The 13,089-nt window shown below is 38.8% G+C and overlaps 1 protein-coding gene across 2 annotated transcripts in view; it reads right to left on the bottom strand.

The window, feature by feature from the left end:
• map3k21 (mitogen-activated protein kinase kinase kinase 21) overlaps positions 1-13,089 on the bottom strand; it is a 30,249-nt gene that overhangs the window by 5,708 nt on the left and 11,452 nt on the right. For both annotated transcript variants that reach the window (XM_031746708.2, XM_039621677.1), the window contains exons 2-6: positions 5,158-5,338; positions 4,865-5,013; positions 4,276-4,451; positions 2,530-2,770; positions 1,825-1,947 (exon numbers count right to left, since the gene is read on the bottom strand). In XM_031746708.2, coding sequence (XP_031602568.1) covers positions 1,825-1,947; positions 2,530-2,770; positions 4,276-4,451; positions 4,865-5,013; positions 5,158-5,338 — 870 coding nt within the window. The remainder of the gene's footprint in view (positions 1-1,824; positions 1,948-2,529; positions 2,771-4,275; positions 4,452-4,864; positions 5,014-5,157; positions 5,339-13,089) is intronic.

Raw genomic sequence — 13,089 nt, 5'->3', positions numbered from 1 at the left:
GAAAACTTACAAACATACAGGACATCACTTCAGAGTCACGCTGCTAGCGATTGAAGATTTATGTAAATTTGACAAGCTGAACGCATTCTGTACTGTACAGGAGACATGGCACGAGATTGATTGACAATGGTCTACAGCCAATCAGGACGCAGAACACAATGCGCTGTAAGAAAAAAACAAAACCATGCAAAATTGCACCCCCAGAAAAATCCGGGAAACAGCGAGGCTGCGAAAGGTGAACCGTGTTATAGCGAGGGACCCTTGTACTTAAAAAACATTAGGTAAACACCGAACCCCTGGAGTACTGTAGTTCAAAAGTTATACACTAGATGGCTTTCGAGTCTTTTAATTTAATGTCTGATTCAGGAAGATTCAGAGTGAATGTCATAATCTTGACAGTGATAATCAGGTGTATATTAATTTTGCATAGAACAATTCAAAAAGAAAAACAACAGCAACCAATACCAGTGTTGTTATAAGATCCTCTTACAGGTACTGGTTAGTTGTGAAGTTGTTATAAACATCAGCAAAAGCAGCATCCACCAATTATGTCACAGCATCAGACAAGGGCCAAAGAAAGCTGCCAGCAAATTCATTTGTAGAATTCAAAGACAATTAAAAAAAAAAAAAAAAAAAAACGATAAACAGCTCCGTGACCCATGTCTGCAGCATAAACTGTGTAGCTAATTTATTTGATTTCGAGGTTGATGACAACAGAAAACACCAAAGTCTTGTTATGATCCACACATCAGATAAATGCTGTCAATCTGCAAGAGAAAAATCAGCACTGATGGGAAACTTTAACCACTTTCAACACTTAAAAGTTAGCCACACGTAACACACAGCACTCAGTGCTAGTGGCAACGCCTCATGAGCGAAGCCAGTCTCCTTGCCTTTCCTCCTGAACCCAGAGTAGGCTGACACCTCGCTGGTCAAATCAACATCCTGTTGGTAAACATACAAACTGTCCCTCGGCCTGTGGGATGTCACTGAGGAGGGAAATGCACATGTTACAGCCTGAGCACTATGAAACAGAGCATTTAATGCTGCAAAACAGAAGGTGGAGTACTTCAGCCAGTGCTGCCATAAATAAGTCTAAATGTTTATCTGCTGGAATAAACATTTACACTTATATGTATGAATGAAATTTATGGGCGGTGCAAATAAAACTGACTTTAAAATGTGCAAGAAATAGGTGTCCATGTCAACAGGGCTGTTATTCAATTGTTATGTATCATATGGCTATGCATAAAGATTTAATAAAATGCTGAGGTAAATCAGTGTACACAACTGCAAATGCATGATTCCTCATCAAGTGTACATTCCTGTGTGAACTAAATACAGGCTTCTAAAACACACCTCCTCCTTGGATAGCACAGACCTTCTGTCTAATCTTGTAGCTCAAAGCATCAATTAAGACTAAGTTTAAACACATGGATCTGTATAAAAATGTACGTCTTTTTTCTAGTACTCTGATTTTTCTGTGCCTCCTATGTTACAGAGAAGACCCCTATCTGTATTATCACCTACCATAAATGCACAAGAGGAATTTGTCCCAGTTATTGCAGGGGCGTTGGTGTGTGACTAACATCTTTATAAAACTGTTCAAACAACTGGCTCTACCTCTGGAGCTTTTGTTCACATGGCTCTAGTCATTGTGCATGATACTGTTCCCATGTTCCCAGTTCCTGTGAAATTCTCAGAGCTGATGTGATTTCTTTGGTTCTTTTACACTTGAGCAGGCTGGACTCAAGGTAGGACAGTAAGCACAACTAAGATAACCTGAGGGACTCTTGAATATGCAAAAGCATAAACTGAACTTACGCTGAATGGCTCGTAGACGAGGGATAAGTGTGGGACTGCTGGGAGGAGAGGAGCTGGTACTGTGAAGGCTCCGCCTTTTGTCCATGGAGGGCGAAGCCTGCACGGTGATCTTATGTTGGAAGTCTGCAATATGCCGGACAAGTAAAACAGTTATTATAATCCCAGAGGAGTTGTTTGAGTGATTACAGTTTGATATGTATACTTAAATTTTTCAACACAGTTAAAATGTTGCAAACACAACAACATCAGAATGATCATTTAATCTGGACGTGTTAGTTTGCTTATTTTTTCTGAAAAGTGTAGGCTAAAAGCTTGGAAAATACAATATGGTTTAACTTTTTTATTTTGCTACAGATGTATGGGAATAATGTGGCAAATACACCATTCTCATAAAGAACTATATACTGGGAAAACATAATTTGTTAAGCTTTGGAGTTGTTTTTGACAGGAGATTCCAAGAAATTCAAATACCAAATTAACTTCAAAGCTTTGACAGGCAGTGGGCATGGCAAATCTCACTCTGTTTGTACCACTGAGTGATGGCACAAAGGGACAGAGAGGATCCATCCAGAGTGAGAACTCCAGTTTTAAAGCACTGCAATCCAATTTTTTTTAAAAGCGCTATTACGGGAAAAAAAGGAAGGCTTTCTATCTTGAGGTTTGGATGCAGGAATATTTTTAGCTTAGTTCAGTCTGCATGCTCACCTGAGGGTAGGCTGATGCGGTTCCCATCCTTCAGTTTAAGGCGGGAACGTTTAAATTTGCCTTTTCTCTTCTTCACGTTGGGCTTGTCTTTGTTGAGCTGGAAAATGAGGATGTTGAGCTCTCTCTCCAGCACGTTGATCTCGCGCTCTGCGAGCTGCTGCTCCCGACGCTTCAGCAACTCCTCCTGAGACTTCTGCTGCAGGGCGGCTCGCGTCAGCTCCTCTTCTCTGGAACGTAGCTCCTGGAAGAAGCAGGTATTAAGAGGTAAGCGCATTTATAGAACTGGCTGAAAGATTTCAGATGGTGACACCCTTAAGGCACCTTCTATAGACCTCAATAGCTGCTCTAACAATAGTGAGCCAAGTTGGCATTGTTTGCCAACACTGTATGAGCTAAAACATGAGCAAGCACAATTTAAAGTGCAGAGCTAGTCAAGTCTACAGTAAGTAGTTTACAGTAAGTAAATTATATAAACTACTCTTTTAGTGAACAGTCAACATTTAAAGGATAACACTGGGATGAGTAAAAGTGCCTTAGAGATCCAGAAAGGATGTATCTCATCCTCGCTAGATCAATATTCAGAACTACTCTTAAGTTGTGCCTCTGTGTCACATTTGTTCCGTGTCTGGTGTTAGACATGTTTTTTGAGCACTGAAATCTTCAAAATAGGCAGGAGTAGGTATCTTACATAATTCACCAATAATAAACTGCTTCAGGAGCCTTCTTTTTGAGGCAGTGCTATGCTCTCCTACCACTGCTTACTCATTCTTCCCTCCCTCTATTTTCTCTTGAATTGCTCTCAGTTGAGTAATAATAATCCTTACTGGATGACTTCCATAAAGCAGCTTTACAGTCAAACCACTTCAGCCACCCACCTAGACACAGATTACGGTGAGATTTTTTACAGGAAATCTGTTTAAATGAAGGGACTAATTCCCTAATCTTGTAAAATTTATGATGGGAAAGCTCAAAGCTAAATTAGCCTTATTCTTTGAGCTTTGCATAGTGGTTGAATTTAATATAGCATGGTGAGGCAACAGAAATTACCAGCTGTGCAGATAAGCGTTTAATTTGGGGATTGTAAGATTTAAAAAAGAAAACCTCATGCTCAAACGGTGGATTAGCAGAACTGGAAAAACTAGAACAAAGCAGACAGCATAAATCCACAATACAAAAATAGGCACAAATTAAAACTCTCAATAACAACACCACCTGTGCACTTTTGTATCTTGTGTAAAACTCAGTTCACCATTCATTAACTCAGCTCTGTGTGCTGATCCTGCTGTTTCTCTAAACACTAATTAACCCCCCTCTCCCCACTTTAAGCCAGAAACAGCAGACTTATACAGGAAGCAGATTAAGGTTTTAACAAGGGGAAGTCCACTAAAGCACTTCGGCATTAATGACTTGATTGTTAAACGTGCGATTTAGCCTTATCCACTAAAAGTAACCAATTAAACATTTTTATCCCATGAAAGCAGTCCAGGGCGATACATCGGGGTTAGACTTAATGATAGATTAGCCTGCGTGTATCATTACTAAAACTCAAAGAGTGAAGCAAGATGAAAAGCTGGTCTTTTTCATACTTGGCGTCAGGGTCCAACTTCCCACACTGTGCGACACAGACGAGAGGATGCTGGAAATTAAGTTTACTTTCAAGTGTTTAACCAGCTGCCAGGATAGTTCTGTGTTCAGTGGCTTCAACATATTGATGTTAGTGTATGAAAGAATCTCCTCCTGCTCTACCTTCTCTTTGGTCCTGAGCTCATCAAACATCTCCTGGATCTCCACACGCCAGTCGTCCTGCATGCTGTGGAAGGAGTCCTGAGGCATGGTGGCCATCACCGCCTCTTCGATGGCTGAAAGCTGCTCCAGGATGCAAGAGAATGAGGGACGCACATGAGGGTCCTGGTCCCAGCAATCTGGACAAATACAATGCGTGAAAAGATGGACTCATAACCACTGTGACCAGGGCATCTACATCATACTGTATTTGTGGGCCTAGTGAACTGCTCTGACAAAAAAAAAAAAAAAAAAAAAAAAAAAAGGAGTCAGCTGGATCAGCAGAAATTCACAAAGTTGGGGAAAACCAGCAAACTTGCCATTAGCCATTTTAAGAGTACATTTACTATTACCATCCATACATTTTCCACTAGAAATATGTACACATGTACAAATCTACACATAAAATTAAAGTCTAATATTTATTGCCATATGGCCTATTTTTGGAACATGTGGCATTGCTTCTCGTGCGTCTCTTGGAATAAGATGCCAGTCTCACATACATTTTCTGTGGAAAAACAAAGCTTCAGCACTGATATTTGCTCATACTTACCTTCCATGAGCTTAGCGAAGGGTTCGGGGCAAGTGGAAGGGATTGGTAGGGTTAACTTATTAACTGCCACGCCGTAAGCAACAGCGAGGCCATCTATTCCACGGTAAGGTACCTCCCCTGTTAACAGCTCCCACAGCAAGACACCATAGCTGTTTCGTGGCACACGTACAAAGAGAAAGAAAACAAAGTAAACTAATGATAAACAAATTTAAAGAACACTGACAGACAAATGAGAAAAAGTTAGTATTTAAATCTAGTGTCAAGGCCTCATGTGTCGTTATCATCCATTATACCTCCAGATGTCACTGCCTTTGGAGAAGAGAGATGACTTAATGACCTCTGGTGCCATCCAGGAGTAGGTGCCTGCTGCTGACATTTTTGTGGTTTTGTGCCATTCCCTGGCCAAGCCAAAATCTGTGATCTTCAAGGTCTTTCTCCCAATGTCATCATTCTCAATTTTTTCAAGTAATAAAACTGAAAAGGAAAAATAATTTACTTTAGGCAGATCAATGCACAAAAAAGTAGGAGAGAAAAAAAAAAAACAGGAGAAAAAAAATGCATAAAAAAGCAGTGTAATTGAGATAAAAGGAAAAAGGGAAAGATGGGACTGGGATGAAAGTGACAGATGTGAAGGGGATGGAGAATAAAGGCGAAATGAAAGAAAGGGGGATATACAAAGAGTGAGCGACAGAGAAAAGGACGACCGTCCAGGTGAGGACATGATAGCAGATATTTAAAAAGGGCCAAAAGCAGTATGCTGGTCATTCATTACTGTAGAAACAGAAGGCTGACAGTGCCACAAAGCACCTGTCCTCAGGTCCTAAAACTGCTCAACACATTAAAGAGAGCAAGAACCCCTCAAACCTGCTGGTAACACTACACCAGGTCTGAGAGCGCTGCCCCAGTGAAGTCAAACTAAAATGTGTGAAGTCAAGACCCTTAGTGTTCATCATGATCTGGATAAAATAAATAAATAAATACACAAGTTGAAGACGTACACAAACACACATACAGTTTTCTGTGAATTACTCTGGATAACGGCAAACACATCCAAACGTGTTGTGAAAAAGCAAAACATAATTCCAAATAATCTGAACTTGTCGTGTAAAGTATACACACACTGAACGTGTTGTGTTTTTGCAAAAAACTTGCACCAGGAATACAGTACTGGGTAAATATACTAAAAACGCTGCCTAAATATCCTTGAAAGCATCAGGTTTTTCCACAGCCTGTCTGCCTCCTATGGTTGCTTAGCTGTCAAATTGCATGCACTTCATGATATCAGTTACCTGTGGTTCACTAAGAAAGTGGGTATAAAATGAAGGGCTGCAGTATTCATAGACTATAATTTGCTAATAGTTACCACCAAAGGGAGATTGGTTTGATTTGCATTTGCATTAAATTGTTACCAAAGATAGGGCTTTGCCCATCTTATACATCCAGATCTAGATTTAGGAATTTTTTTGCAATCTGGGGCACAACTGGATATTCTTCATCATATCTTTACAAATATCTACAGAAGTATTTCAATAGTGAAAATACTTAAAATTGCAGCCTCATCTTCAAATGTCTTGTTTACTAAAACTTAATAGACACTCAGGGTGAAATAACATGATAAAAAGGAGCAATCTTGAATGTACTTTTGCATATGTATAAATAAACAAACTAGAATAAAAAACAAACTGTAAATAACAACCAAATGAAAAAGGGAGCACAGAGCTTATGAAAACAACTTAGGGTCTCTGGTGTTTAGTCCATTTAAATCAATTTAAAACTACACAATGAGGGATGCAGGGGTGAACACTGTAATTTTGCTTGGGTGCCAACAAAAACAACTGCCCTGAGACCCTTTGGAGGTGGTGGTCTTTCCAAACCCCAGAGCTGTTTGTTTATGGTGTAAACATAATACGAACCAACTACTTGGTGTATGCTGCAAGTTTGAGCTAAATGCTTTTCCGTAGCCATGTTTGTTTTGCAGTTTGGAATGGCCAAATAGCCCATAAATGTAATGTAAATCCTTTGTTTTTTTCAACTATGCCAGAACACAGTACCTTCTTCCTTTAGTTACTTTTGTTGCTCCCATCCCAGACACATTTGACTAATCGGTGGACAAAAAGTTCTCACATGATTTCTAGTGACACATTTTGGTTTGATTGGTTTGATTTTGCTTGGAGTTTTTTTCTGTGTGTAAAAAGGGACAGCTATAAGTTTCCAGGCTCATCAACTGATATGGACTGAAGTAAATGAAATATAGATATGAAAACGCCCTTGTACAAGGTATTTTTCAAAACAGGAATATTCTGCTTTTGTTTTTTAATCCTTTCCCTCATAGGCACTGTTTTGATGAACACCATCATCCATGTGAAAATACAAAAACCATTGTTGCTTTGAGCATGTCAAAGCAATATAACCCTAACCATACAAAAATGTCAGAAGCCTATAACACGTAGCCCAGTCTGACGTCAAAAATGGAGATAAAGACACACACCTCTGATGTTGCAAGACATAATCTCTGTAATCCCTGTCCAAACATGAATGCACATGCAGTTTTTGAAAATGATCACATTGGGAGTACTTTTTCAAAGCTTCATTTTTAGCACAAAGCTGTTTACATGTGGACAAAATGCAACAATGCACATAAAAAGCTTTGTTTTTCAAAATACATGTGTATGTGCAGACAGGGCCTATACCAAACCAGCATTTGGGCTTTCTCAACCTGTGCCACATTTCTTCTAATGTTAAATGTTTCATTTCAACAAGAATAAATCTAATATTACACCTCTAATAACAAGAAGCCTCTTTATCCATGAACTGGTGTAGCCAAAATGAACTCTTTGATCCTTTGATTCTCTTTGTATCGTTTACAAATTTTGTTTTTGCCAAGATCTCCTCACATTACAAGCTGCCCGATTTCATTATTTACACTACAGGTCAATTTGAACATGTCCTATCAGCTGTGTTGATTCTACAGAACAAACAAAAGGCTAGCAATAACTCGAGAGTCTAAATGCCCCTTTGGTTGGTTTGACAGAGGCAATCAGTGTTGAGAGTTTATTGTTAAGAAAAACAGCCTGATATCTCTGTGGATGGATGGAATGTTGCTGCCACTTACACTCTGTGGGAATATTTTCAAGGGAGAAACAACGTCATGATAAAGATAGTGGAAGTGTTCAAGGTAATAAGGCATTTGTGTGCCTTGACCGACTGTAACTAAATGTAAACTTGAAAATGTTATTTAGTTTAAAGACTCACTATTGTGCTGTTATCACTCGATGACCTTGGACTTACTCCCACACAACTACACAACCAAGACTTGCCAATAAACACACACACACACACTCGCTTTCACACCTTAGTGAGGACATCAAATTGACATAATGCTTAACCGTATCCTAACCATTAGGAATCAATGCATACTCCTAACTCTTACCCTAAACCTAACCACAACCTAATTGTAACCTTAACTCTAAAACCAAATTCTTAGCCTCAAAAATGCCTTCAAATTCGTGAGGACCAGCATTTAGTCCCCACAACTGACTGCTGGTCCCTGCAAGCATAGTGGCATTCTAATTTTTGGTCCTCATAAAGATGTTTAAACAAATCAACACAAACACACATCCACACACACCTATACATAAACCCTTTCTCCATGGCCCCCCCACCCCACACAGTCATACAGAAAAAAATGCACCTATATTACACTAATAATCAAATTTTATTACCATCTCAGGCTCAAGTAGCTCAGTTAACTGATAAAGCACACAGATATTCAGCTGCAGTTAAGAAGACATTGATACAGTTAGACAGTAAGTGTGTCAAACTTGGACCAGATTTGCTGAAAGATGTAGGAGCAGTGGACAGGACTAGATGGAGAATAGAAGATAAGTAGAAATAAGTTTAGAGACCCTGGGAAAACTCAAGTGACCATACAATTTTAGTTGGTAAAAGATACAATGTCCTTTTTTTTATAACTCGACAGCTCTTTTTTTTGTAAACACCTAGACTGTTTCCTTTTTCTCTGAGTGATATTTTAAAATATTCATATGTAAAATAAATGAATAAACGAACCAAAAACAATTCTGTTTAAGCATTTTTATGCAGAGGAGTAAATTACAGAACACATTTAGATAATATGTAACAGATTTTCTTTGTTATATAATAATAACAAATATTTAAAGGAGAACAAATACAAGTCTTTTAAAATGAATTGCTCATTGCATTTTCTAAAATGGAAACCAATTTTTTTGCTTTTTGCTTTAAGCTGTAATAAAAAAAAAAAGTATTCTTTACTCTGTCTTCTTGGAAGGCTTTATACGTTTTTGTACATGTGTTTCTGTGTGTTAAAATGTGCGAGTGAGTGAGTGAATTTGTGTCTGTAAGTCTTTAAAGAAGAATGTGGTGGCTGCAATGAAGAAAAGCGAGCATATCAGCATTCTGAAGTTTGGCTGGTGCTTTGATGCAAAATTTTTGTGCTGCCTGAAAACAAGCTCTTATGATGATGCAGATGCAGATGCTGGCCACAATTTGGATCACGGTGGCTGGATTTTGTTCTGTGTGTGTCCTCTGCCTTTAAGAGTCTCTGCAGATCGTTCCTAATTGGAGAGCTGGCAGCTGCTGATTGGTTCCATGATCAAGTGGCTGTTTTAAAAACCCTCACCAGCAGTTGTCCCCTGGCAGCAACTGGCAGCAGACCGGTCCTTGGCCTCCAGACCATCTATGATGAGTTTGTGTGTGTGATCTCCGAGAATTGCTAAGCCTTGTATATAGTGTGTAGATACTTTTCACTTGTAAATAGGCACTGAGGTAAAAGGGGTGAACTGCCTTATTATTTTCTGTACTTTTCTCTTGTTTATGCACAAGTATTTTCAGCCAGAATAAATGATTTTGCAGCAATTTAACTGTAATGAGACTCTCATGGGTTTCCACTAATAGTGTATTGGTACCATTACTAGCCTCAGGCACAGAGGGGATCCTCTACCCAGGCTACAACAATGGGAATTCCATTACAAACGGGTTTCACAACACCAATGATACTACTACTACTTCCTGTTGTCAACTCCTCTCTGAGTGATTCCATAGATTCCTCCCAGCAGACTCTGTAGGTTTATAATGACTTATGGTGGGTTAGTTACACAGCCTGGGAAAGCAGTGGCTTTGGGATAAAACTTTCTGCTCTGATTGAACTATAGAATATCATGCCAAATACTTTCTTTGTAGCTCCATGATCCTTCAGTGTCAGCCCTCTAGAAATATCTGATAAAAGACCTAACTCCTGTCTACATGACTCCATGCTGACGTTATGCTAAAAAACCCCAGCCAGTCAGCCATTTTAGCCTATTAGCAGCCCAGCAACTATCAGAAACACAAATTGTAGCTAACCTGTTAGGTGTAAGTTATACACCAATCATAGTGGGTGATTATGTATTCATTTTTAGTTGGGCCTTGTGTGTATGAATTGTTCAGCAATCTTGAGTCCAACTGAACTATTGATGTTAAGACTTGGAACTAATAAATGTTTACCAGCTGCTTTTACTAAAAAGGGAGAAAGATCTGAAAATCATAGCCTGTATGTAGATGTACAGACTATAAAAATTACTTAAACTGCTCATTACACTGAAAGAATGCAAGCCATTTCATTAGCAAAATGAACATGCTAGTTATATTTTGTTTTATTATCCTTGTGCTTATGTGACATTTTAGTACCAGGTTTACATCAGGTCTGCATCAGGTCTGAGGAGGCACATGTTACAGTGCACAGATGTAAAGCACTACTATAAGTCAACCATTATTCTAATGTATATATTTAGCCAAGCATAAAGTGGAATCAATAAAAATGAAGACCAATTTATATAACTTTGGCTACACATTTGAACAAAAGGTTTGAATATAACAGCCCTGGAAAGCATGGGACCAGAATAACTGTGCGTTGGAGCTACACAGAAGCTTTGGAGAGCTACATGTTGTAGCTGTTAAACGACAACTGCTCTGTGGGCTATCCTTAATTGTGTTGGTGCTGTTCTAGGCTCTTTAGCTTAGCCCTATTCCTGGAAACCACAGAACCAATAATAAATAAGAAGCTGCTTTGTAGTAAAGTGAAATTATGATCTACACCAGGAGGGTCCAACTCCAGGCCTCAGGGGACGCTGTCCTGCAGGTTTTAGATGTGTCCTTGATCCAACACAGCTGATTTAAATGGCTAAATTACCTCCTCAACATGTCTTGAAGTTCTCCAGAGGCCCAGTAATGAACTAATCATTTGATTAAGGTGTGTTAACCCAGGGTGATTTCGAAACCTGCAGGACACCGGCCCTTAAGGCCTGGAGTTAGACACCCCTGATCTACACAAATGCGATACTGCGAATTCAACTTCAGGAAACCTCCTATTACAATTTTCCCATTATTTTGTTTCATTTCAACTTTTTCAAGAACTTGAGTAAAGTTCTTGAAGAACTGGCAGTATACACAATATTTTATGTCAATTTATTAATCATTACCATGTTAAAGTAGCACACATTTGCAGGCACTCTGTTAACTCAAACATCTTATTAGGAAAATTTTAAAGCTCTACTAATGTTCAACAAATGTTATGTAAACCTTAGCTGCTTTACCTAAGGAGTGATTAAAAACTGATGCCATTATGTCCTTATGAAGCAAAGGTATATTTTCATATACACATGTTTTGGAGCATCTCTTCATTACTGAAGGAAAATAACATGCATTAGTCTGCACACATGTATGTGAAAAGTGAAATGTGTCTATAAACTAATTATTGAAGCAAGCTGTATATTTTGTGCATTTTGTGACACCCTCTTAGACTACAGCTATACTTGTCTTCTTCGGTTCTGTAACAGGATTGTGCTGAACATGTTGCTAACTTTCAGGTGTTAGATGGGTAAAGCATGTGTGACAGCTGTCAAAGTTTCATGTGGAATTCCTTCAAAAACAAACATAAAAAAACTGCACCAGCTAGCATGACTCAAGTCTGAAACAACTACGCATTGTCACTTGAGAGAGGTTCTCGTCTGGGATTCTCTTCCAAGAAAAAGTCGTATAGAATTTCCGCTTGAAATGCCCATCCCTGTATTGGTCTACATTCTTTCACTTCGTGCCAGAAGCGAGAAATACACTACCCTGAACAGCAGTAAAACTACTGTGTTTGGGCCACACAGTGTGCCTTATGGTATGTGGCTAGTACTAACTTATCCTGTGAAGTCATGAGATGACACTTTATTTGTTAGTAAAATTAGTAATGGTGAGATAAATGGGTAAGGACAAGCCCACATGACTTTGTATGACTAATGGCTCACCTGCAACCAGTGTTGGTCAAGTTACTTGAAAAAAGTAATCAGTTACTAATTACTGATTACTTCCCCGAAAAAGTAATCCCGTTACTTTACTGATTACTTATTTTCAAAAGTAATTAATTACTTAGTTAGTTACTTTTTTAAAAGACGATTTACAACCTGAATAGGTAATAAAGCGATAGATCTTTCAGCCCAATTCTACTTTTTCTGCATAATCCATCATACAAAATGTAATCAAATGGAAACGTCTCTTTTTAAAACTTTAAACTTTAAATCTTTTAACATTATGCATCAAGCAAAAACTTAATTATATGCAACATTCTCTGACTGGAAGAAATTTGTTTAACAATTAAACCTATTTTCTGCACATTCCAGCATATAAAATAAAATATTTTTGTATTTACACTCACTCTTTCAAATAGATGAAAGTAAAACACAGCAGAAAATAAATAAAATCAAAGACTAGCGGTCCTGTTGCTCTATTTTCACCTGTAAAGCAGGACTGGGTTAGGCGGAGGTTTACCCTGGTGCAGGTGTGCCGCAGCGGTCAGTGGAAGAATCATGAGTTTCTCTGTGAATTTCACATTACGTCAGAGCGCACTCGCTGCTTGCTTGGAAGTTTAGGGTTTTTTTCGCTGTAAAAAGAAGTTTTCTTCCACGCACAACGGACACTAATGTTTTTGTCACTTTTATGGAATCAAACTCAAAATAAGGTCAGTACTTCCATGCTTTGAACGCTGCATGCTATACTCTCTCCCGCACTTGATATATTATGATCTGCACACAGCTGTTGTCACGAACGTCGCGACCGCCACGCCACTGTCATGAGACATTCTCGCAAAAATCACGGTTTTAGTAACGCAGTAACGCAGCGTTGCCCTACGTGAAAGTAACGGTAATCTAATTACCGCTTTTGCAATA

This window comes from Oreochromis aureus, linkage group 13 (genome assembly GCF_013358895.1).
Source record: "Oreochromis aureus strain Israel breed Guangdong linkage group 13, ZZ_aureus, whole genome shotgun sequence".
In the NCBI taxonomy this organism is placed as follows: domain Eukaryota; kingdom Metazoa; phylum Chordata; class Actinopteri; order Cichliformes; family Cichlidae; genus Oreochromis; species Oreochromis aureus.
Note: the sequence above shows the minus strand (reverse complement) of the source record. Positions and strands in the feature narration are given on the sequence as shown.